Raw genomic sequence first — 26,880 nt, forward strand, 5'->3', positions numbered from 1 at the left:
AACAAACGTCACTACAGTTTTTATACATTTTTGCCAGTCTAACCAGCGTCAAGTACCATCTGTGTTGCATTTTTGTTACATTCTCTCTAAAATTGTAGCATGCCGTAAATTTAATATCCCTGTCTCAAAAGCAGTTCCCATTGGCTCATCATATTTTCCCCTGAATCCTGGGCCAACTTTACCATCGCTGTCTTCACTTACTCCTCCTTTACCTCCCATTCTAAGAGCAAATCATATAGTTTGGAAATATGTTTACTTTTAGATTGGAGTAAGTACTCATCCAATCTTGAAATTTCTTTCTCAAATCCTTTTTCTTCCTCTTTTGTCATCTCTGATTAATTTGAAAGAACTGCAGCCAATTGTTCAAATATTTCTTAACTTCCTTATATCCTTTCCATTTAAGTTTATTATTTTCCTCTTCCAGTAATCCTTATATGTTGCCCAGTTGTTATTCATATTCTTTCTCTTTACAGTCATGATTTCTAAGGTGAGGTCCACCAAGGTGTTTTGGGTTCTAGAATCCCTTTATATTTCATCCATATTTTATACAATGATTTCCTTATAAAACCCATGTGGACTCTCTCCTTTCCATCTATTAGGTATGCATGCCATCCAAATTGAGTTCCTACTTCCTCCAGATCTAACACATCAGTGTCCTTTAACTTAATCCACTCCCTTAAGCAGGTCAGACCTGCTGCAGCATGATATAATTCCAGGTCAGGTAGGTCAAATCTGCCTCTCTTTCTCCGATCAATAAGTAATATATATTTTATTGTAGGTGTTTTTTTGGATGGAATCGCAAATTGCACATCATTCCTATTCACCAATCAAAGGATCACAGCAATCTTTTTTTTACTTCAATTTTTTTATTGGTTTTCACAAAATTATAAACAAAACATAAAACAAACAAACAAACATAAATCATAACCGTATTAAAAATTACACTTATTAACATTGTTAAGTGCCTTCCTCACTTCCCCTTGGTTGAATTTCAATGCATATCCTTTTAAGGGTTTTCCAAATCACAGTTCTTATAAAGTTTAACTTGAACATTAACATCCTTAGATCTTTTCATTTTGAAATTACACCTGTTAATTCATCACTTAACTTATATAAAATCCTAAGTCAATTAAGTATCTGCAAGCTGATTCCAATTCATCTAACTTGACATATTTAACTAAATAATCATTAAATTTAGTCCATTCTTCCCAATATGCCTCCTCCTTCTGGTCGCGGACTCTTCCAGTTAGGTTGGCTAGCTCCGAAAAACCCATCATCTTCAAGGATCACAGCAATCTTAATAGTTGCACCCAATGTCATCATCCTGAACTAATCAAAATCATTTGGCTCTTCAGATAAGCCCTCATCATATCATGTGACGACATATAACAATTTTTTTGTCTTTCTTTTAAAGACTTTGGCTAATATTCCTGTTCACGAAATGTCTTCCGTCCTCTTTCATCCATCTACAAAACAGTTCAAGATGAATCACAATTGCCATGCCTGGCTGATTCTCTTTTCATGTATACAACTCCCACTTTTTTCTTTTCAGGGTTCTGGAACAGACATTTGCTACATACAATACCTAAAAGCAGCTTGTTCTGTTCCATCAAAGGTAGGCAGGCACAGGCCTTTTCAGTTAGGCTAGGCCATAGGCTTAAAAGAAATCGGAATCATCCAAATGCCATTTTATGGAATTGTTATTTTCTACAACGTATACATGTTATGAAAGGGCTGTCACCTGCAGGATGGAACAAGGTGTTCAGGATGGAGCAATGGCTTCAAGTTACAAGAAAAGAGATTCCAGCTAAACCTCAGGAAATACTTTAGGACAGGAAGAGTTCTTCCAGAGGGAAACAGACTTCCTTGGTAGGTGCTGGACTCTCCTTCCATGGAGTTTTTAAAGCAGAGGTTGGATGACCATCTGTCTTGGACAAGATTCCTGAGATTCCTGACTTGCAGGGGGCAGGACCAGGTGACACCCAGGCTCCCTTCCTGTGGGATGTGAAACTTATAGCAGTGAAGTACAACGTTCCTACAGTGGACATATTGGGGGATGTTTTCTACTACTCAGGAGAAAACTTCCTGTTTCCTCCTGAGCTGGGACAGACTTCCACTGCATGTGACTTGAAGTAAGTGAGGCCTATTCTAAGTAGAGGAGCACATGTCCTCCACGTTCTGATCTTTTTCTCCATTCTGTCTTTCTATATGTTAGCAGACGTGACAGCAACCAAATTCTGGCTTCAGGGATGCTTCTGTGAACTGAATGAGTAAACTACTTTTATATTGACTTTAGCAAAACTGTGTCGTGTCTTTTTATGAGGGAGTAGAAGGGATCTTACCAGGAATCCTATATTCAAAGAGGCTTAAGCAAGCCTGCAACAAGCTAACGACCGTGCAAATTTAAAAAGGGGAATGTTTGGAACTCTGCTAAGTTCTAGAACTGGCTAATGCAAGTTAGGAAGGATATTAGTAAACAATATATCCTCTCTTGCCTCCCTAAAAATCCCCACACTTCCGACTCTCCCATTCTACGATTCTGTGATGGAAACTTGAGCCAAAGTGTTGCCACAGAAACTAGGGAGCTAAAGATGCTTTTCTGGCAGTGGGACAAAATGTCATGGCTAAAATCCTGAGAGGAGAAACTGGAAAATACTGGAAAACACTGGTTCCTTCCAGAAGGTTTTGTTCTTTTCTGCTGAGGCAACTGGATTTATTATGATTTGTGTTTTGTTATCTCAAGGTCACACAGAGCCAGAAAGATAAATCTGTGAGCTCAGTGGGCTGGTTTCTCTTTCTTACTTTCATTTTCTAACTTTCACATCTGCTAAGGCCCCTGAAGCTTTGTTCTGTAACGAAGCTGAAAAACCTTTAGTAGAAAGTTCTTTTTTTGCCAATGAACTTTGCCTCTGCCTGATTTATGGAGAACCAAATGCATCCACGCCAAACAAGCTTCTGCAGCTCTGCTCCCTATCCAGACATGGAGCGCCTTTACACTGAAGACCAAGACGGGTTCCAGAAAAAGAGACCGAGGTTAATGTGTGGGTCGTAAGCCAGGAGTCACTGGAAAGGAGTCACTGGGAGTGGCGCAGAAGCTTCCGTTGAGCAGGTGAAGGAAGAACAGGAGGAGAGAGAAAGAGCTCCATAGAAGGACAAGGCTGCATTGGGATGAGCTGGTGTGGGAATTATTGGCATAGAAAAATGTACATCCAGCAAAAGGGGATGCAGTGGAACTCCTGAAACTGTTCACAACACAAGCTATGATCTCGTGTGAGAAAAGGGATTTAATATGCCTTCTTCCCCACCCCCAGTGGATTAGGAAAGATTAGTAAAAGAAGAAGCAGGATTGGATGAACATTAAAACTCATAATAATTTTGGACTGTGACTTGACTGAGATTTGTTGGAACAATTTTAATAAGGCTTTATAGAAAATGGACCTAGAAACTGGAGAAATAATAATTTGTATTACAGTGGTACCTTGGGGTAAGTACTTAATTCGTTCCGGAGGTCCACTCTTAACCTGAAACTGTTCTTAAACTGAAGCACCACTTTAGCTAATAGGGGTCTCCTGCTGCCGATGCACCGCTGGACCACCATTTCTGTTCTCATCCTGAAGCAAAGTTCTTAACCCGGGGAACTATTTCTGGGTTAGCGGAGTATGTAACCTGTAACCCGTATGTAACCCGAGGTACCACTGTATTAGATGATCACTGTCTGAGTGGTTAAGATTTGAAGGCTGGGCTGTGGGGGCACAATGTAGGAAAAGTGCCATCTTGCTGAAGGTTACTGGATACTAAATACTGGATACTAAATACAGCTGGGTTTATCCTGGAGAGCATATTCTGAATAATTATTGCTACAGAGGAACGATCACTCAGGGTGGGAGACGAGAAGGGGGCACCCAGTGGGAGAGCTGGGGGAGCCTACCTTTCTATGTGTTGACAAATGATATGATATATACGATACAAATGTGATAAAGGGTATTTTTAGTTATTCTCCCCCACCCTTTCTCTTTTCTATACAAATATGTTTTGTAAAGGTTGTTTAATAATGTTTGCGTTATTCTTTTTCTTTTGGTTTTCCCTCTGTATGAATTCTTTGATGGGAAGTGAGAATATCTTTCCGATTGAAGCTCTTTCCACATTCCAAGCACTGATATGGTTTCTGAGCTGTATGAGTTCTTTGATGGGTTATGAGATAGGATCTGTGACCAAAGCTCTTTCCACACTCATGGCATTGAAAGGGTTTCTCCCCTGTGTGAATTCTTTGATGGGAAGTGAGCTTGGCCCCCTCCCGGAAGCTCTTTCCACATTCCAAACACTTATATGGTTTCTCCCCTTTATGAATTCTTTGATGGAAAGTGAGACTGGAACTGTGACGAAAGCTCTTTCCACACACATGGCATTGAAAGGGTTTCTCCCCTGTATGAATTCTGTTATGGGAAGTGAGCTTGGACCGCTCCCGGAAGCACTTTCCACATTCCAAACACTGATATGGTTTCTCCCCTTTATGAATTCCTTGATGGAAAGTGAGAGTGTAACGGTGACGAAAGTTCTTTCCACACTTATGGCATTGAAAAGGTTTCTCCCCTGTATGAATTCTTTGATGGAAAGTGAGAGTGGAACGTTGACGAAAGCTCTTTCCACACTTATGGCATTGAAAAGGTTTCTCCCGTGTATGAATTCTTTGATGGATAGTGAGAGTGGAACGGTGACCAAAGCTCTTTCCACACTCATGGCATTGAAAAGGTTTAACCCCTGTATGAATTCTTTGATGGGAAGTGAGATGGATCACACGGCTGAAGCTTTTTCCACACTCCAAACACTGATGTGGTTTCTCCCCTGTATGAATTCTTTGATGGGAAGTGAGACCAGAACTGTGATAAAAGCTCTTTCCACATTCGAAGCACTGATAGGGTTTCTCCCCCGTATGAACTTTTCGATGCGAAGTAAGACTCTGCCTGTAACGGAAGCTCTTTCCACATTCCAGGCATGGATATGGTTTCTCCCCTGTATGAATTCTGTAATGGGAAGTGAGCTGCACCCTCTCACTGAAGCTCTTTCCACATTCTAAGCACTGATAGGGTTTCTCCCCTGTATGGACTCTTTTATGGCTTGTGAGCTTGGTCCTCTCCCGGAAGCTCTTTCCACATTCCAAGCACTGATAGGGTTTCTCCCCTGTATGGACTCTTTTATGGCTTGTGAGCTTCGTCCTCTCCCTGAAGCTCTTTCCACATTCTAAGCACTGATAGGGTTTCTCCCCTGTATGAACTCTATGATGGGTAGTGAGACCGGAACTTTGACTGAAGCTCTTTCCACATTCCAAGCACCGATAGGGTTTCTCCCCTGTATGAATTCTGTTATGGGAAGTGAGACTGTGTCTGTGACTGAAGCTCTTTCCACATTCTAGGCACCGATAGGGTTTCTTCCCTGTATGGACTCTTTCATGCTTTGTTAGGTTGGTCCTCTCCCGGAAGCTCTTTCCACATTCCAAGCACTGATAGGGTTTCTCCCCTGTATGAATTCTTTGATGGGAAGTGAGCATGGATCGCTCCCGGAAGCACTTTCCACATTCTAAGCACTGATAGGGTTTCTCCCCTGTATGGATTCTTTGATGGGTAGTGAGATGGATCGCCTGGCTGAAGCTCTTTCCACATTCCAAGCACTGATAGGGTTTCTCCCCTGTATGAATTCTTTGATGTGAAGTGAGACCATCCTTCCGATTGAAGCTCTTTCCACATTTCAAGCATTGATAGGGTTTTCCCCTGGTATGATTTGGTTGATGCAAAGTGAGACCCTGCCTGTGCCTGAAGCTATTCCCATACTCCAAACGCTGATAAGGTTTCTCCCCTGTATGAATTCTTTGATGGCTAGTTAGATGGAAACGGTGACGAAAGCTCTTTCCACACTCATGGCATTGAAAAGGTTTATCCCCTGTATGAATTCTGTTATGGGAAGTGAGATTTTGTCTGTGACTGAAGCTCTTTCCGCATTCTAAGCACTGATAGGGTTTCTCCCCTGTATGAATTCTGTTATGGGAAGTGAGACTCTGTCTGCTACCGAAGCTCTTCCCACATTTCAAGCACTGATAGGATTTCTCCCCTGTATGGACTCTTTGATGGGAAGTTAGATTGGAACTTTGAGTGAAGCTCTTTCCGCATTCTAAACACTGATAGGGTTTCTCCCCTGTATGAATTCTTTGATGGGTAGTGAGATGGATCGCCTGGCTGAAGCTTTTTCCACATTCCAAGCACTGATGTGGTTTCTCCCCTGTATGAATTCTTTGATGGAAAGTGAGCCCGGCCCCCTCCCGGAAGCTCTTTCCACATTCGAAGCACTGATAGGGTTTCTCCCCCGTATGAACTTTTCGATGGGAAGTTAGATGGGAACGTTGACTGAAGCTCTTTCCGCATTCCAAGCACAGATAGGGTTTCTCCCCTGTATGAATTCTGTGATGGGAAGTTAGACCATCCTTCCGACTGAAGCTCTTTCCACATTCCAAGCACTGATACAATTTCTCTCCACTGTGAGTTCTTTCATGTGAAGTGAGGCTATCCCTCCAAATGAAGCTCTTTCTTTGATGGGAGGTGGACTGGGAGCTCTGACGGATGTTCTCTCCACACCCTGAATATTTAGTTGACTTCTCCGCTATGTGGATACTGTTGTGGTCCCCCTTGTTCTTCCCTTCCAATTGATCACCATCTGCAATGAAGAGAGAAGCTGATTAGAGCCTCGGGAAGAACAAAGTTAATGAATGCTTGTGATAGAGGAAAAACTGAAGAGTTAGATGTGTTTAGCCTGAATTGGGCCTTGAGTCACTTGAGCTACTAGTCTCAATGCCAGAGCTGACTTAGCAGTTGAGCTACTCAAATATGGTCGCAACACGTGGCTAATTAATATAGTAAATGTGTTATTATTAGTAGTAGATTGTCATCTAAAATTTACAAATCATAAACTTCAAAATAATATATATATATATATATATATATATATATGCTTTCGTAGATTTTCACGGGTACAGGAATGCAGGTTTTGGTGTCCTCGGGTGTCTTCCCGTGTAAAAGTTGGGGTGTCTAGGCGACGTTTCGACGAGGTCTCACTCGTCATCTTCAGGCTGGTGCTTTCGGCTTCTTGTTACTGGAACAGAGCGGGATCTCAATGTTTGAGTTCCTATAAATACTGTAGAGGGGGTGTGGTGTCTAGCCTCCAATGTTCTGGGCAGAGAGGAAGTTCCCAGGCTAGTGTGCCTTTTCTTCTTTTGTTCCTTAATTACTTGAGAGATACCTTGAGTGATTTCTTGAGTGATATCCTGAGTACCACTTAGGTGGGTCATTAGGTGTGGATTAGTTGCTAAAGTCTTTGTGTCTTGACCTCTTGAACTTTGTGAAGAGTTTTCCTGAGAAGATGGCTGTATTGCACTTAGTTGTGCTTTGGCTTGGCTTCGTGTATAGGGGCGAGCTGTGGTTTTGTGGCTTGTGTCAGCCAGATCTGTGTAGGGATTGCAGGGGGGTGCAGCATCCGGAGGTGCCACCATGGATTGGCTACTGGATGGTGTCAGTAATTCATCTGTGGAGAGGGTCTGGGTTTGGGTCTGGTGTGGTTGATTGGTGTTGGCGTTCTGTGTGCCTCTGGATCTGGTGTCAGTTTTTGTGGGGAGGGCTAATTTCCAGATGTCTGGCAAGCGGGATGTGTCGTCACGCTTGTTCATGTTGTGAGGGTGTTTCTCTATCTCGATGGCTTCCATGATTATTCTCTTGTGGTGATGTTCCGTGTTAAAGAGCAATTTGGAATCTGCAAAATTAATTTCGTGTCCTGTTTCTTTCCCCACAAAAACTGACACCAGATCCAGAGGCACACAGAACGCCAACACCAATCAACCACACCAGACCCAAACCCAGACCCTCTCCACAGATGAATTACTGACACCATCCAGTAGCCAATCCATGGTGGCACCTCCGGATGCTGCACCCCCCTGCAATCCCTACACAGATCTGGCTGACACAAGCCACAAAACCACAGCTCGCCCCTATACACGAAGCCAAGCCAAAGCACAACTAAGTGCAATACAGCCATCTTCTCAGGAAAACTCTTCACAAAGTTCAAGAGGTCAAGACACAAAGACTTTAGCAACTAATCCACACCTAATGACCCACCTAAGTGGTACTCAGGATATCACTCAAGAAATCACTCAAGGTATCTCTCAAGTAATTAAGGAACAAAAGAAGAAAAGGCACACTAGCCTGGGAACTTCCTCTCTGCCCAGAACATTGGAGGCTAGACACCACACCCCCTCTACAGTATTTATAGGAACTCAAACATTGAGATCCCGCTCTGTTCCAGTAACAAGAAGCCGAAAGCACCAGCCTGAAGATGACGAGTGAGACCTCGTCGAAACGTCGCCTAGACACCCCAACTTTTACACGGGAAGACACCCGAGGACACCAAAACCTGCATTCCTGTACCCGTGAAAATCTACGAAAGCAAATATATATATATATATATATATATATATATATATATATATATAAAATATTATATAGTCATTCATTATAGCTACACTGTCTTGGACATCATCCATTGAAAGGCGTTGTGGTGTTCCCCACCAGCAATCCATTACTTTGACTACTTCTTAGTTATGGACTGATATATATATATATTATTTTGAAGTTAATGATTTTAATATAATTATCTTGAACTATATCAACAACTATATTGTTGTTGTTTATCCTGTTAACCATTCACTCACTCTCTGTAAATAATTTTTTGAATGTGCATCCATGCTTTTCACTAACACCTTAGATTTCCCTCTATTTATTTTAAAACCTGCAGCATTTCCAAGCAGCCTTATTGCTTCTAATACACTACTAAGAGGTTCCCCTAAACATAATACCACATCATATGCAGAATCCTTCAGTTTTGTCATTTTTGTTGCCCCACCCTCACCTCCTTTTATATCTGGAGTTTTCCTTATTCTTCTTGATAATACAAACATTGGTACCTCGGGTTACATACGCTTCAGGTTACAGACGTCGCTAACCCAGAAATAGTACCTCGGCTTAAGAACTTTTACCACTGTAAACAAATGTTCCCTTCTGCACCTTACATTTTTCTAAGAGAGTATTATTCACAATCATGAATGTATAGATTGCCATGTATAGATTGTCTTATTTCCCTTTAGATAGTCTCTCCCATCCCTGGCTCCTGCGGGAGGGAGTTCCAGTTTTACCCACACACTGTGAAAGTTATAAGTTTAACGTAAATAAAGCACTCTGCGATGGAGACAAGATGGTGTTTCTTTTCTTTTTTTAGAGGATCTTTATTGATTTTTTAGTTACATACTATACATACACATACATTATGTTTCACATTTGTTCTTGCTCTCCCGAGCTGACTTCCCTCCTTCCGGCTTTTTTATGTCGTCTTTAATTTTTCGCATTCTTTGTCCATTTTATATATAATTGTTCTTCATTTTTTCCATAAAATGTCTGTAAACAAATAAATCTATGTATACAATACTTTTTGTCTGTCTATATTCATTTACAAATTTTGTTCAACAATAATCCTAACGGTCAGGGAACTGCCATCAGAGCCAAGGGTGATGCTAAGGCTCCCAGATGACGCCGGGGAGGGAACCAGCAAGACTAGAGAGGAAACTTCCGCTGGGGAAGGAAATAGACGTGACACAAGAGAAACAGTGGAAGGTGAGGGAACCTCGGAGGCTAGGCTCCGAAACTCTTCCAGCGAGACCAGCGGGGAGAGCAGAGGACCTCCCCTTGGGACGCCCAATCTGCGCAGGAGACTTCCACGCAGGGAAGCCAGACGTCGATTGGGTGTCAAAGAATTGTTATGCTGGAAGAAATTCAGGAAACGCCCACTGACGGATTCTGCCAGTGATTAAGACGGTCATGAAGTAGGGATCGTCCGGACAGGGGAAAGTTTTAACCAAACTTCTCAGCTTGGAGTAGTTTGCGCTTTTACACATGAGCAACCCCCAACCCCATTACAGCAATCCGTCAGTCCTTGACATTGCTTGTGTGTGCGGATAACCATGAGCCTAACGGGAGAAGGAGCCGGCGCCGGAGGAGCCAGGGGAGGACCAAGTCTGGAGGAGAGAAACAGAGATTTGGAACAGCAGCTGGCTATTCTAGCGGCGCGGCTAGATCAGAGGCGGGCTCAGGATGCCCAGGGGAAACCCACCCCCATTGCAAGGAAGGTACCGGGACTGGTGCATAAGTTTGGGGGCAATCTGAGAGACTATATAATGCTTTTAAGATGGAGGTGCAGTACGCACTGGATCTGCAGTACGATGATTTTGTGGACAATGGGGTGAGAGTGGCTTTTGTGATAGGGCATCTTGAGGGCGGTGCCAGGGAATGGGTTAGACCCTTGATGGCAACGAAAAATGCCGCCTTGAAAGACCTGAGGAAGTTTTTTAGCGCCATGGACCATATGTTCTCGAGTGAGGTGGAAGTGAGCGTCACGCGCCAAGAATTGCTGTCATGCAAACAAGGGAACCAGTCAGTTAGAGAGTACTGGTCAAGGTTATCCATGTTGATTCACAAACTTGGGTGGGAAATGACTTCGGAACCCATTCAAATTATGTTTGAGGAAGGTTTAGCCCCTTGGGTTAAGGATGAACTTTCCCGCTCACCCCGCCCACAGTTGATGGATCAGCTGACGAAAATGGTGCTTTCGATTGGAATACGCCAAGAGGCACGGGCTATGGAGAAGCGGGAAGGGAGGGCGGAGCGTTGGCATGACATCCGCATTCCAGAAGTGCCGGAGCAACCTTCCCAGCCAGCGGAGCCAATGGAGATTGGAGGCGTGAGCACGCGCGGGGTTTCAAACTCCGGTGAGGCGCACAAAAGGGAGGGGAAAACGGCCAAGAAATGTTTTCCCTGCCAACAGCCAGGACACTTTGCAAGGGTCTGCCCTAAGAGAAAGGTGTGGCAAGGGATGGTAGGGGCTGCTGGTGGTGAGGAAGAGGGCGCCAAAGAGCAGGGAAACGACAGAGCTTGGCTGCCAATCAAAGGGCACAGCAGCCAGGCGAGCAACCAGTAAGAGTGCCCAAACCAGAGCCCCCCAGGGCAGCCATAGCCATAGAGGTGGAGCTAGAGCTACCCAACGGACACCCAATTAAGGTGAAGGCATTGCTGGACTCAGGGAGCTCTTGCAATTTCTTCAGCAAGGACTTTGCGCTGGAACATCAGCTAGAGCTGCTGCCCTTAGAACATCCGCTACAAGTAACGACCATTGATGGGAGAGAGCTGCTGGGGGGAGAAGTGACCCATCAGACTCCTCCCATGCAGATGAGTTGCCAGGCACACTAAAACGATCGCTTTTCACGTGGCCACACTAGCCGGACCCCCAATCATACTGGGAATGAGCTGGTTGGCGTTGCATGATCCAGTAGTAGCGTGGCACCAACGGACAGTGGCCTTTGGATCAGCCCACTGCTTAGAACACTGCCACGGGAAGGAGGTCCCGAGGATGGCCGTGGCCAAGGTGGCAGGGATGGCTGTGGGGGAAAAGGGGAAGGTACCACCACAGTACGCTGACCTGCAGGAGGTTTTCAGTGAGAAGGAGGCCAACAGGTTACCCCCCCACAGGTCCTTTGACTGTCAAATCAACCTAATTCCAGGGGCTCAGCTACCAGCGGGTAAACTGTACGCCATGTCAGACAGAGAAATGCAGGAGTTACGGAAGTTTATTGACAAGAACCTGGAGAGGGGGTTCATAAGAGAGTCAAGGGCGGTGGGGGGTAGTCCAGTATTTTTTGTGGACAAAAAGGACTCCAAAGAGCTGAGACTTGTTTGTGATTATTGGGCGTTAAATTTGATAACAGAGCCTGTGACCTTCCCAATGCCAAGGATTGATGATATTTTGACCAGGGTAAGGAAGGGAAAGATTTTTACCAAGTTGGACCTTCGGGGGGCGTACAACCTGATTAGGATAAGGGAAGGGGATGAATGGAAGACCACCATGTTCACCCCTCTAGGGGCCTTTGAGTACCTCGTTATGCCCTTCGGAATACAATCGGGTTCCGCCTGTTTTCAATCGTTTATGCATCACGTACTGGGGTCCCTGCTGTACAAGAATTGTGTGGCCTTCGTAGATGACGTACTGATCTACTCTGAGAATGAAGAGCAGCATGTTAAAGATGTCAGGGAAGTGCTGAAGAGGTTGCAGGAGAACCAGTTGTGGGTGAAACTGGAGAAGTGCCAATTCCATGCACGAGAGGTTGAGTTCCTGGGCTACAGGTTATCGGCCAAGGGTCTAGCCATGGACCCAAGTAAGGTGCAAGCAGTGCTGGCATGGAAGACACCAAAGAACCGGAAGGACGTGCAGAGGTTCCTGGGGTTCGCAAATTTCTATAGGAAGTTCATCAAGAACTTCGTGCACTTGACTGCACCTATCACTGACTGTCTCAGCAGCAAGAAGAAATTCGTGTGGACGGATGAGGCACAGCAGTCTTTTGAAAGACTAAAAAGAGCATTCGCATCGGAAGAGCAGCTCCTGCACGTGGACTTGCAGAAGCCCATGAGGCTAGAAACTGACGCGTCCGACAGAGCCGTGGGTGCCATATTGCTCCAGCCGGGAAAGGATTCTGACTGGAGACTGTGTGCCTTTTTCTCGAGGAAGCTGAGCAAGTCAGAGCAGAACTACACAGTGTATGACCGAGAACTGCTTGAGATTTACGAAGCGTTCCGACGATGGAGACATTTGTTGATAGGGGCTCAGCACAAGATCCAGGTGTGCACGGGCCATAAGAACCTTGAATACTGGAGAACGGCAAGAGTTCTCAACCAGAGACAAATGAGGTGGGCTCAGGAGTTTTCCAAGTTTTCTTTTGAGATTTGGTACGTCCCGGGGAAGGAAAATATCCGAGCAGATGCGCTATCCCGGAAACCTGAGTTCTTGGAAGGAGAAGGCGCGCTGGAAGAGAGACATGTTATACCTGAGGACCGATGGATGTGTGGGGGAGTATTGGTGGGAAAGCGAGAACTAGCAGGGTTGACGAGGGATGACGAGTACGCTCAAACAAAGATCAGGGAACTCCAAGAAGCAGGGGAAAACCAGGGGGGATTTGAGGAAAAGGACTGAGCGTTGTACTACAGGGGAGCATTGTACATTCCAGAAGGGGATTTGAGAAGGAGGGTACTCAAACAACTACATGACAACCCCACTGCGAGGCATTTTGGTCAACATAAGACCATGTTGCTTGTCACCAGGCAGTACTGGTGGCCAAGGGTGAGGGAAGACATACGGGAATATGTGCAGGGTTGTGACCGGTGCCAGCGGGCTAAGGGGGAGAAGACAGCGCCCATGGGGTTACTAGAACCCTTGCCCACTCCGGGGAGGCCATGGGAGGTGGTATCTATAGATTTTATGACTGATCTGCCCAAGTCCAAGGGAAAGACTGCCGTCATGGTGGTAGTTGACCTGCTGACTAAGATGTGCCATTTTATAGCCTGCTCGCATGCAGTCACGGCAGAAGAAACAGCAAAGCTGTTTGAATTTTTTTTTAAATAATATTTATTAAAGTTTCCAGAAAAATCCAAAATATAAAAGAAAAAAGAAAAAGAAAGAGGGAAAAAAGGAAACATTTGCATTTAGGCCTTACTTTCATTAACATCCTTCCAGGACTTCCCCACCCCACCCCCTCTTGTATTCCAATTCCATTAATTTAATTCAACAAGTTCTTACCCCAAATTTTAAGCTTATTGTCATTGTTCCAATGTTCAAATCGTCCTTCAACTTAAAAATAATTCCCCCCCCCCTAAGATCGACCCCTGTTCCCTTCCATGAATTCCCCTCTTTAATACGCAGGACAGAACAAAGTAAAGAATAAAGAACAAAGTATAGTTTTACACCCTTTGGATTCCGAATTTCCCTCCCCCCTTTCCCAGATTCGATCCCCAATGTCCATCAAATCTGCTGTCAGCCTGGAGACCCCACGTCCATGTCCAAATCTCAACTCCACTTTGCCGTCTTTTTGGTAGTCTTTGCCATTTTTTTAATAGTCTTTAGTTTCAAACACCCAATCTTGGGAGAACTCTATTTCAAGGGGGTCCATTTTTTCCATCCAGATCTCTATGTTTAAGAATAAAACTCAAATTTTGTTTCTTAGTCCTTTTAAATCTGAATGTCCCAAATGTTCCCACTTCCAGCTTTGTCCAATTCTTGTTGTTCTCTTTCCTCACTTTCCTCTGATTTCTTTTCCTGTTCCGCTGCAAAAACGTTCTAATTCCAAAAGCTTCTAGTTCCTCTACAGAGGCTTTATTTGTTCAGGAACAAAAACTTGCGTCAAGTCCCTTCCGTTCTTCAATAGATATATCTATTGTCTCCTTTAGTGTAGAGACCTCTGTAGACAAAACAATGTTTCATTTTTGCAGCTTTCCCAGGAGATAAAAAGTCCTATTCAATTCCATGAGTATTTTTCCACTTACATCAATTCTTGTAGTGTCACCAAGCCCCCTCTAGAGGGATTATGGTAACTCAGTTTCCTTCCAGATCACACCCAAAAGTCAAAGTAACTTGTTATCCCTTGTTTTCAACAATTTATATCCAAATTGTAACGAATCTAACTGGCAAAGTCATTGTAGAGGACATATCAGATATTAAACTGATAAGAACAGATACTACACTTGATCTTAGCCAAAAGGCCGAGAAGCGATCAGCAAAGCTGTTTGTAGACCACGTTTTCCGGCTGCATGGTGCCCCCTTGAGGGTGGTGTCCGACAGAGGACGGCAATTTACCTCTAGGTTCTGGAGGAAGCCAATGAGCTTGCTCCAAGTGGAGGTAAGTTTCTCGACGGCCCGTCACCCAGAAACCAACGGACAAGCAGAAAGGGCTAATAGCGTACTCCAACAGTATCTACGCTGCTACGTCAGCGAAAAAGAGAACGATTGGGTGGAAAGGCTAGCGCTAGCTGAATTTGCTTACAATAATGTGGAGCATGTGTCCACGGGGATGAGTCCGTTCATGGCCAATTACGGATGTCACCCCCGGGCCTTCCCTGAGGGAGGGGAGGAGAGGTGGAGTGTGCCGGAAGCAGAGCAATTTGTGGAAGAGATGGAAGCTTTGCACCAACAGCTCAGGATGAATCTGGAAAGGGCTAAGGAGGAGTACAAGAGGCAGGCCGACAAACACCGTAGAGAAGGGGAGGTCATAAGGGTGGGGGACAAGGTGTGGTTGTCCACCAAGGGATTACCATTCAAGGGAGGTTGTAAAAAGTTACGGCCAAGGAGACTGGGACCCTACGAAGTAACACAGCAGGTTAATACCGTAGCTTTTAGGCTCAAGTTGCCCACCAACATGAAGTTGCACCCAGTGTTTCACCGGTCGTTACTTTCACCGTACAGGGAAGGGCGGGAGTTTCCGGGACGAGAGAGAGAGACCCCCACCAACCCAGAGGTGGAGGAGAGGGAACTTGGTGGTGCAGCAGCAGAGATTCTTGATTCAAGGTGGAAGGGGAGGCAGGTGGAATATCTAGTGGCTTGGGAAGGGGAACCTGAGTCAGAGAACACATGGGTCCCAGAAGGAGAGGTCATGGATGAGTGTTTACGAGAAGAGTTTCACCGCAGATTTCCAAGGAAACCCAAACCGTTGGAGAGATTTTGGAAGGAGCAATTTGGTACCACTGATGATGAAGAAGAGTTTTTAGGGTATCCTCCTTCAGAGGAAGAGGGAGAGGAGGTGTCCGGAGATGAGGGCTCAGATGGGGAAGATTGGGCAGTGGAAAGGGACAGAAACAGGTGGAGGACGATGTTTGAATCGTCTGAGGAAGGGGATAGCTCTTTCAAGGGGTTCCCCGCATCACCGTCCAAGGAAGGGGACGGGGGTGGGGAGGGCCCAGTGGGGGAGGTGGATGTCAGGGAACTGCCATCAGAGCCAAGGGTGGTGCTAAGGCTCCCAGATGACGCCGGGGAGGGAACCAGCAAGACTAGAGAGGAAACTTCCGCTGGGGAAGGAAATAGACATGACACAAGAGAAACAGTGGAAGGTGAGGGAACCTCGGAGGCTAGGCTCCGAGACTCTTCCAGCGAGACTAGCGGGGAGAGCAGAGGACCTCCCCTTGGGACGCCCAATCTGCGCAGGAGACTTCCACGCAGGGAAGCCAGACGTCGATTGGGTGTCAAAGAATTGTTATGCTGGAAGAAATTCAGGAAACGCCCACTGACGGATTCTGCCAGTGATTAAGACGGTCATGAAGTAGGGATCGTCCGGACAGGGGAAAGTTTTAACCAAACTTCTCAGCTTGGAGTAGTTTGCGCTTTTACACACGAGCAACCCCCAACCCCATTACACTAACATACATTTTTAATTCATTTTTATATTATTATCATCCAGTAAATTTCATGTGTTTTCCCGTTAGAAGGTTTATTTTAGCTCTACTGGTTTCCCTATTTCAGATTGTCTTCTCTCTATATAACACAAATTTCCCCCATTCTTTTTGATATGTTTTGTCACCCTTATGTTGAATTTTTGCTGTTAGTTTGGCTATTTCTGCATACTCCATAACCTTGTACTACCACTCTTCTATTGTAGGCAATTTTTGCTGTTATCACACCCGCGCCAGCAATAACCTCGCCGCTGTTGCGTATAAAAACAGTTTCTGGTCATTCTCAATATCCTCTCCCACCATTCCCAACACGAATGACTATGTTTTTTCTTTAAGTCGTTGGGGTGACAGCCACCATGGTGTCTTCCTTTCAAAGTGCTCTTTATATCTTATCCAGATTTCAAATAGTGGTCTTTTTATGATGTGATTTTAAAAGTCCCGATGTACTCTGACCTTGTCATACCAAACGTATGCATGCCACCCGTATTTGTTTCCGAACCCCTCCAGATATATAATATGTCCGTGTTTTCCAAGCTGAACCATTATTTTAACCATGTTATACATGCAGCTTCATAATATATTTTGAGGTCCGGTAATGAAAAGCCTCCTCTTTCCTTTTTATCCGTTAAAAGTTTGAATTTTATTCGAGGCTTTTCCCCCTGCCAAACAAACCTAGAAATCACTTTTTATCACTCATTGAATTGGCCTTGTCCTGTTTTAATTTGAATAGTTTGAAATAAAAAGAGCATCTTCGGTAGGACACTCATCTTAATAGCTGCTATCCTTCCACAGAAGGATAGTTTCAGTCTGTCACATATTTCCAATTTTGTTTTTACTTCTTTCCATGTTGTTTTATAATTATCCTTAAATAGGTTTGTATTTTTCGGGGAGAGCCAAACACCCAGATATATTATTTCTGTTTTGCTTTGTAATTGGTCTAATTGTTCCTCCTTAATGTTTTTTACCATCATTTTTGTTTTACTTTTATTAATTTTAAATCCTGCCATCCCTCCAAATTCTTCTATTACTTTTAATGTTTATATTGTCAAAGTTTGAGGTTCTTGTGATGCCAGGACTATGTCATCAGCAAAAGCTTTAACTTTGTATTCCTTTTCTCCACATTTTATTCCTGTAATTTTCTATGTTTCTCTTATGTTTTGAAATAATACTTCCAGTATTGATATAAATAATAGGGGCGACAATGGGCAGCCCTGTCTTGTGCCCTTTGTAATATGGAAGTTCTCTGTTAATCCATTATTTGTTATAAGTTTTGCATTCTGATCTTTATAAATTGCCTCTATACTTCTTAAAAACTTCGTTCCCAGACCCATCATTTCTAAGTTGTGTTTCATAAAAAACCAAGACACGTTATCAAACGCCTTTTCCGCGTCTATGAAGATTAGTGCAGCCCGCTTATTTATTTTTGTTTCTAAATATTCAATTATATTTACTATGCTTCGTATATTGTCTTTTAACTGCCATCCTGGTAAAAAGCCTGCCTGATCTGAGTGTATATGTAAAGTCATAACGTTTTTTAATCTCTGCGCTAGTACGTTTGCAAACAGTTTATAGTCGTTGTTAAGCAATGATATTGGTCTAAAGTTTTTTACGTTTGTGAGATCTGTTCCTTGTTTTGTTATTAGGGAAATAAATGCTTCTTCCCATGTGTTGGGAATCTGCCCTTTTCCCATTATATTATTCATTACTTCCTTTGGTGAGGATACTAATGGTTGACTTAATTTCTTATATTTAATTGGTATGCCATCCGGCCCTGGGGCCTTCCCATTCTTTCCTTGCTTAATTGTATCTAAAATCTCTTCTTCTGATATTGGTTTTTCTAGTTGTTCTCTTCTTTCTTGGGAATTTGCCCTCAGTTTATGTTTTCCTATATAAGTTCTTATCTTCTCCTCATTTTCTTTGGGTGATTTATATAGTTCTTTGTAAAATTTAATGAAAACTTTCCTTATTTCTTTGGGATTATCTATTATTTCATTATTGTCTTTTATTGTATTTATGATCCTCTATCCTTGTTTTTTCTTTAGTTGCCAAGCTAACCATTTTCTAGTTTTGTTTGCTGATTCAAAATTTTGCTGTTTTAGTAGTTTAATTTTCCATTCCACCTCCTGATTTATAATCATAGATAGTTTCATTTGCAGCAATTTACTTGCTTGTTTTAGTTTTGGGTCCTCTGGTTTCCTAACCATCGGGTTTTCTATATCTTTTATTTTATTTAATATTTCTACTTAATTCTTTACCCTTTCCCTCTTTTGGATACAATTCTGTTGCAGGAAGAATCCTCACATAACTGCTTTGCTTGCATCCCAGACTACATTTACATCAGTACCTTTATTTTGGTTTAATTCAAAGTATGTACTTAGATGTTTTTTAATTCTTCCTAATATTTCTGTCTTGTCTAACAAATTGGCAAGCCCAATGCAGCCAGCTCAGCCCTCTCGCTCTCCCCTTATCTCCACGGAGGAACCCCAGGCGTTGTCCCTGCCCAGAGAGGCGTCCCTTAAGGCTCTGGGCTGGAGACCTGAGGTGATCTGGAGGAGGATCTGGCAGGGGGAAAGGACGGCCTGGCAGGGGCTCCTCCATTGGAAGGGGCATTCTGGGCATGCCCTCCCCCCTGACCCCTCCCTCCTTCCCCAAAGAGGAAGAAGAGCCTGGGTGCAAAGGAAGAACAGAGCTGCAGACTTCCTGAAACTTGCCCCCTTCCAGGCTTTTACTTTTTTACAATCCCACCACATACGAGAAAATGTACCTTCCATTCTTTTCATTTTTATACATTTTTGCTAATTTGACAGGTGATAGATAACATCTATACATCAGTTTCATATAGTTCTCTCTCAATAATATACAATCTGTAAATTTTAAATTTACTTTCCACAATTTTATCCAATCCTCAAATTATGGCCTATATCTTGCGGCCATTTAATCATTACCGATTTTACTTCTTCATCTTTGGTTTCCCACTCCAAAAGAATGTTGTATGCCTTTTTAAATAATTTTGTATTTTCTTCTATCACTTCCTTTTGGAATTTGGAAACCGAATATGTGAAGCTTTTCTTATTATCCCCTTTAAGGATATCCTTTAATTGTCTATGAGGCAACCAGCTCTGAGGATGTTCTTTTATTTCATCATATTCTTTCAATTTTAACTTTCCCTCTTATTCAACCAGCCATTCTCTGTATGTTGGCCACTCCCCCCCCCCCCCATGTTTTAAGTGATAGAAATTCAATAGGTGATAGCCACCAGGGTGTTTTTGCTTTTCCATACCAGAGGTAGGCATGCCATCCAAACCTATTATCATGTCCTTCCAAGTCTGTTATTTCCTCCCTTTCTAGCTTGATCCATCTCGTATCCAAATTAGGGATGCTGCTTTATAATACAATTTTGAGTTTGGAAGTGAGAGTCCGCCTCTTTCTTTCACATCTGTTTAAATAATAATAATTATTATTATTATTATTATTATTATTAGTTTTCACATATTACAATACAGATGTACCAAAGCCAACACCATTTCTTCCCCATCCCCCCATACATTTACATTTATATATCCTCAATCCATCTTATTATTTTCTCCTTCCTTCCACTTCGCACCCACTCGATTTCCTCCACATTATACAATTTATAATAATCTTTGCATTCTACAACCTTCTCAAATCATCTATATATTTTTATTATCTTTCCTTACTAATTTTCTTCCATTCAGTCTTTACCATTTTAATTTAGGCATATTAGTGTATCATTTTTTGAGCAATATTTTGCCATATATTCATCAAAACATTTCCACTCCTTTTTAAATTTTTGATTCAACTGATTTCTTATTATAGCAGTTAATTTTAAATATTCATATAGTTTACAAATCCATGCCTCCTTTGTGGGTATAGTCTGTGACTTCCACCTAGTAGCAATCACTATTCTAGTGGCTGTACTTGCATATAGAAAAAATCTTTCCCCCCCCCCCCATGATATCTCTTCATCTATCAATCCTAGGAGATATATCTCTGGTTTCTTTGTTATTTATATTTTCAACATCTTCTTTAGTTCATGTACCACTATCCAAAATTTCTTAATTTCCTCTCACTTCCACCACATATGTATTGTTGTTCCTATTTCTCCCCCACATCTCCAACAGAGGTTGGATTTCAATTTATATATCTTTGCCAACTTAACTGGTGTTAAGTACCACCTATAGAACATCTTTACAAAATTTTCTTTAATTGTATAAGGGGCAGTAAATCGTATATCCTCTCGCCAAAGTTTCTCCCATTGCTCTAGATAGTATGTCCGAGATCCTGATACGATTTAAACATTGTTTCTTTCACTTCTTCCTCCATCAATTCCCAGTCCAATAAAAAAAAAATGTTTTTGATAACAATTTCTTGTTATTCTGTGTCACTGTGACATTAAATTTCGAATCCGCTTTTGCAAGTCCTTTCTTTTGATCCGAGTTGAATATACTTCTAAGTTGTATATACTGCCATCTGTCAGCTTCATATTGCCGTATGTCTTCATAGGATCTTAATCTGAGTTTCCCTTGTTCCTCTTCCAATAATTGTCTATATGTTGGCCAATTTGTCCTCATATTCAATTTTTTAATAGCATATTCCCCCTGCGGTGATATCCACCAAGGTGTGTGTGGTTCCAGATGTAATCTATATTTTATTTTTTATCCTTGGCTTTTTCCCATTCCAGACAAATCTTGATATTTCTCTCTGCCATTCTTTGAAGCACATATTCCCTGTTATTACTGGAACAGTTTGAAAAAGAAACAAATTCCTTGGGAGTACATTCATTTTTATAGTTGTAATTCTTCCCATTAAACAGAGATTCATCCTGTTCCACATTTCCAAGTTTTTTAAAATTTCCTGACAATTTTTTTCATAATAGTCTTTAAAAATATTTCTATTTTTTGATGTTATCCTTACTGCTAAATATATTTTTTTTATATGCCTCTGTCCCTACCATCTCTGTTATTTCTTTCTTTTCTGATTCTCTAATATTTTTAAATAACAATTTATTTTTATTTTTATTGAATTTAAATCCTGCAGCTTGACCAAATTCTTGTATTATATTCATTACTTTTGGGAGAGAATTTTTTGGATCTTCTACCGTTATTACCAAGTCATCTGCAAATGCTTTTAATTTGTATTCATTCTTTCTAATTCCTACTACTTCTCTATCTTGTCTTATCTTTCTTGTCAAGACTTCCAGTACCAGAACAAACAACAACGGTGACAAGGGGCAACCTTGTCTAGTTCCTTTTTGTATACTGTATACTTTTTGTATACTGCATCTATCCGCTATCACCAAATTTACAATTATTTTTGCATTTTGAGCTGAGTGAACAGCTTGCATTCCGCTATTAAAATTTACTCCAAATCCCATCTCTCCCATCACCCTCTTCATGAAGCTCCAAAAAACATTTTTCCGCATCTGTAATCATTAATGCTGCTTTTTTCTCATTTCTCACTTTCATTCTATTTGCTAAAACAAAGGCAAATAATTTATAATTTATAATCATTATTTAACAATGAGATCGGCTTATAACTTTTTACTAATGTCACATCCGAATCTTGCTTTGGTATCAAAGTTATATAGGCCTCTTTCCATGTTTCAGGAACATCCCGTTTTCAAAATCTCATTCGTTGTGTCTTTCAAAGGGTTCACAAGCTGCTCACTCCATTTTTTATAATATTTTGCTGTTATTCCATCTGGCCTTAGAGATTCCCCTACCATAGTCTGATTTAGAAGAAGAAGAAGAAGAAGAAGAAAGAGTTTGGATTTGATATCCCGCCTTTCACTCCCCTTCAGGAGTCTCAAAGCAGCTAACATTCTCCTTTCCCTTCCTCCCCCACAACAAACACTCTGTGGGGTGAGTGGGGCTGAGAGACTTCAGAGAAGTGTGACTGGCCCAAGGTCACCCAGCAGCTGCATGTGGAGGAGCGGAGACGCAAACCCGGTTCACCAGATTACGAACCACCGCTCTTAACCACTACACCACACTGGCTCCATTGCCTCAATTACTTCTTGGATTGAAATTTCTGTATTTAATATCCTCATTTGGTCCTCTGTTATCTTTGCTAGTTCACTATTTTTAACATACCATATTTTTCGCTCTATAACACGCACCTGACCATAACACACACGTAGTTTTTAGAGGAGGAAAACAAGGGGACTTCCGGGATAGCGCGAACGAGTAATGGCGGATTCCCTCCGAGCTCCGGAGGGAATCGGCTCCGTCGAGGATGGGTCTTGCTGTGCCGGCGACACGGGGACCCTTAAAAACCGCAGGCGCGGAAGCCTGCGGACCTGGTAACTCGGTGGGCACCTTAAACGCCCTCCCCGACCCGCGAAGAGCCTTTTTAAAGGCTACGGAGTGGACTGGAGAGTGGCGCGGTGCTGAGAGTTCATCGCTACCTCGGCGGAGCGAAGCCGCGAGCCATTGCCGGAGAGCGCTGTCTTTCTTCCTGAAATTTGGACTGAAATAAGCAACCCGTGAGTAAAATGAAATTTCGGCACTAAAGTTTTTATCCTTGAATTCGAGTACGATCGGGGGACGTGTTAAAAAGGAAGTCCACACTCCCCCCCCCCACCAAAAGTTTTAAAGCAAGGAGAGGAGTATTAAGGCGGAAAGACTTTGGTGTTTAAACATATAACTTTTACGAATTGGACTAAGAAGTTACTGTGCTGGAGAGAAGGAGAGAGAAATTTCAGAAGTTTTCCTTGCCTGGCTAACCCCCCACCTTTTTGGGATCCCGGGAGTGCCCTGCGTGTGAGCCCGAGGAAAGGAATAAAGAGTTTGACAGCTGTCAAAAGAGCTGTCAAACGGCTGGCCAAGGCCTGGAACTGTGTAACAAATATCTTTTTGGATTAAAAGTGTTATAACTAAACTGAATTGACTGGAAACAAAGTAATTTTGATTAACAAAGTAACAGACTGTTGGAAAAAAATTATGATGGAAATCCCCCTGGAGGAAACTAAAGACATTGCAATGGCTGCTGAAGGAAAATTACTGGCAGAGATACAGAAAATGTTTTCTTTTGTGGGAATTCTACAAGAGCAAAGTATGGCTATGAGTGAACAGCTGGTGACCTTCAATCTTAAACTAAACAACTCTGTTGATGGCAGTAAGCGAATGGAAAAAAACTTTGCAGCTGCAGAAGAAGAGATAACTTTGGAACTGGGGGAAAAAGAAGAAGAAGGAGAAGAGGAAACCCAGGTGGAGAGCATCAATCCAGAGCCTGTAACCTTTGGGAACAAAGGAAATAAAGAAGATGACCAGTGGACTACAAATCTGCAAAAGGAGAGAAAGATAAAAGAAGAAACCCCTGCAATAATTGGAATAATGGACTATAAAAGAGTAAATAAGTATGATGGGGACTTCTTCCTTAGACTGGAGCATGGGAGATCGGTGGATCCTGGGCAGAAATTGTTTTTGACTGATTTGGAAGGAGGAAAATATGAGGGGCTTGTGACAGAACTTCCTCGAGAAGAAAGGGCCAACAAAAAGGACTACCAACAAAACTGGTGGAGAGAGACTAACTGGGGCTTAAGGGCCTCTGATGTGAGGAATCCGGGCTAAACTGTTTTTTTCTTTTGAGGACATTGGTCTGGGAAGGGACAGGAACCGGGCCAGGGGGGGGGAGGGGAGAATAGAGTAATAAGAATCTGAGATTTTGAATTGAAATATTATGATCTTTGGTTAAATACAAAAAGGGAGGAATCCGTGGGAGAGAATTTGGGCCGACCTTAGAAAAAGGATTAAATGTGTAAAATTGGATAAGTAAAACCGGATCAAGTAAAAATGACAAATTGTAAGAAAAGATAGGAAGTGTATTTAAGAGATGAGAAGAAATAACTTGCTGAGATAATTAACGAAATTGGAAGGTGGTAAGGGGTGTGTGGGGAAGTCAATGAAAGAAGGTAACGAAAATAAGGGTATGAAATTTGAGATGTTTTGTCTGTTTTTCTTTAAAATTCAATAAAAATTTATTAAAAAAAAAAAGGAAAACAAGAAAAAAATATTCTAAACGAAACAGTGGATGTATGATTTTTGTGGTTCATGCTGTGGCCACAGACATGTGATCTGACGGTGAGTTTGGGGTATCCCAATGCAAAAATCCTGAGGATCCATGCTTTGTAACCACGTTTTTGCGCCATTGCGGCCCCATGAAACAGTGTGTTTTTTGGTGCAGGCTGTAGCCATGGATATGCTATGTGATCTGATGGTGAATTTGGGGTGACCTAGTGCAAACATCCTGAGGATCCATGTGGATCCGTGCTTTGTAACCACGTTTTAAGTGGGGAGGGAAGGAAAAGAACTCAAGGGACAAGGAGCACGCGTGGGGGGTGTGGAGAAGGATGCTGCTAATAATGCAGGAAAGGCTCCTCTCCGGATTTGCTCCTTTAGAACAAGCAGGCTCTGCGTCTCTCCCTCCTCCCCGGCAAGGAAACCATGATAGTAACCACTCTGAGACAAATCAAGAAAAATTGCGACCAACACTCTCCCCCAACAAGCGCAGTGAGGTCAAAACACACACACACAGAGAAAGAACTGGCCCTAAAGTCGCAGGGCACTGGAAGTCGCAGGGGCGCTGGGGGAGTGAACGGGAAGCAAGAGGAGGAGCCCTCACACACACACACACACACACACACACACACACAGAGTGTCGATTCTAAAGTCGCAGGGGTGCAGGGAGAGCGCAGGGAGAGTGAACGGGAAGCAAGAGAAGGAGCCCTCACACACAGAGACACACAGAGTGTCAATTCTAAAGTCGCAGGGGCGCAGGGAGAGTGAACGGGAAGCAAGAGAAGGAGAAGGAGCCCTCTCTCACACACAGACACAGAGTGTCAATTCTAAAGTCGGAGGGAGAGCGCAGGGGCGCAGGGAGAGTGAACGGGAAGCAGGAGGAGGAGAACGATAGCTCAAGCACACACACACACACACACACACAGCCCCTACAGTGGCTAATCCAAAATCGGACAGCAAAAAACTGCAGGCAGGGACAGAGAGCACGGGGTTGTTTTAAACCAGCCAACCCCGCTCTGCTTCTCTCCCTCCTCCCAGCTAGGCTGGCTGAAAAGCTTTGCTGCTACTTAGCAGCTCAGTGGGGAGGAGAGAGGAACATAGAGGACGGGGTTGTTTTAAAGCAGCCAACCCCGCTCTGCTTCTCTCCCTCCTCCTCAGCTCAGCTCGCTGACAGGAGCCGCTTACACCCGCTTTGCTGTTTCAAAGCGAGCCACGGACTGCTCACAACTGCAGCAGATTCCCCCGCCATCTGTAGGCATTCGCTCCATAACACACACAGACATTTCCCCTTACTTTCTAGGAGGAAAAATCTGCGTGTTATGGAGCGAAATTTACGGTAATCTTCTATTATCTTTGGATCCTCCGATCTTTTTCTGTAAAGATCAGTAAAATATTTTACAAAGGGCTCCCTTATTTCTTTTGGTTTCTCAGTTGTTACTTGTTCACTTTTTCTCAATTGCCATGCCAAAGGTTTCCCTGTTTTATTAGCATTTTCAAAGAATTTTTGTTTTGTTTTTTAATTTTCCATGCTATTTCCTCATTGATTACCAATGTATATTGTGATTGTAAAATTTTATCTCCTGCTTTACTATTTCTTTATCTAATGCTTTTATTAATTCTTTTTCTTTTTCTACTATTTTAGGTAAAATCTCTTTCTTTTACCTTCTTTTTACCTGAATCTTCTTGAATGAAGAGGCCTCTCATCACCACTTTGCTAGAGTCCCAGACTGTTTGGAATTTGGTCTTAATAATAATAATAATAATAATAATAATAATAATAATAATTTATTATTTCTACCCCGCCCATCTGGCTGGGTTTCCCCAGCCACTCTGGGCGGCTTCCAAAAAAACCTATTAAAATACTCTAATACATCAAACATTAAAAGCTTCCCTGAACAGGGCTGCCTTCAGATGTCTTCTAAAAGTCTGGTAGTTGTTGTTCTCTTTGACATCTGGTGGGAGGGCGTTCCACAGGAAGGGCGCCACCGCTGAGAAGGCCCTCTGCCTGGTTCCCTGTAACTTGGCTTCTTGCAGTGAGGGAACTGCCAGAAGGCCCTCGGAGCTGGACCTCAGTGTCCGGGTAGAAGGATGGGGGTGTAGACGCTCCTTCAGGTATACAGGACCAAGACCGTTTAGGGCTTTAAAAGTCAGCACCAATACTTTGAATTGTGCTCAGAAACGTACTGGGAGCCAATGTAGGTCTTTTAAGACCAGTGTTATGTGGTCCCGGCGGCCACTCCCAGTCACCAGTCTAGCTACCGCATTCTGGATTAGTTGTAGTTTCCGCGTCACCTTCAAAGGTAGCCCCACGTAGAGCGCATTGCTGTAGTCCAAGCGGGAGATAACCAGAGCATGCACCACTCTGGCGAGGCAGTCCGCAGACAGATAGGGTCTCAGCCTACGTACCAGGTGGAGCTGGTAAACAGCTGTCCTGAACACAGATTTGACCTGTGCCTCCATGGACAGCTGTGAGTCCAAAATGACTCCCAGGCTGC

The 26,880-nt window shown here is 43.0% G+C and overlaps 1 protein-coding gene across 3 annotated transcripts in view; it reads right to left on the bottom strand.

The window, feature by feature from the left end:
• Nucleotides 1-846: 846 nt before the first annotated feature.
• LOC310837233 (uncharacterized protein) overlaps nucleotides 847-26,880 on the bottom strand; it is a 33,181-nt gene continuing 7,147 nt past the window's right edge. For 2 of the 3 annotated variants that reach the window (XM_083723429.1, XM_083723430.1), the window contains exon 3: nucleotides 847-6,702. In XM_083723429.1, the coding sequence (XP_083579555.1) occupies nucleotides 4,061-6,702 (2,642 nt within the window). In that variant the 3' untranslated portion in view covers nucleotides 847-4,060. The remainder of the gene's footprint in view (nucleotides 6,703-26,880) is intronic. The other variant, XM_083723428.1, reaches the window with a different exon arrangement.

The sequence above is a fragment of the Podarcis gaigeae genome, assembly GCF_964106915.1.
Source record: "Podarcis gaigeae genome assembly, chromosome: 2".
NCBI lineage: Eukaryota > Metazoa > Chordata > Lepidosauria > Squamata > Lacertidae > Podarcis > Podarcis gaigeae.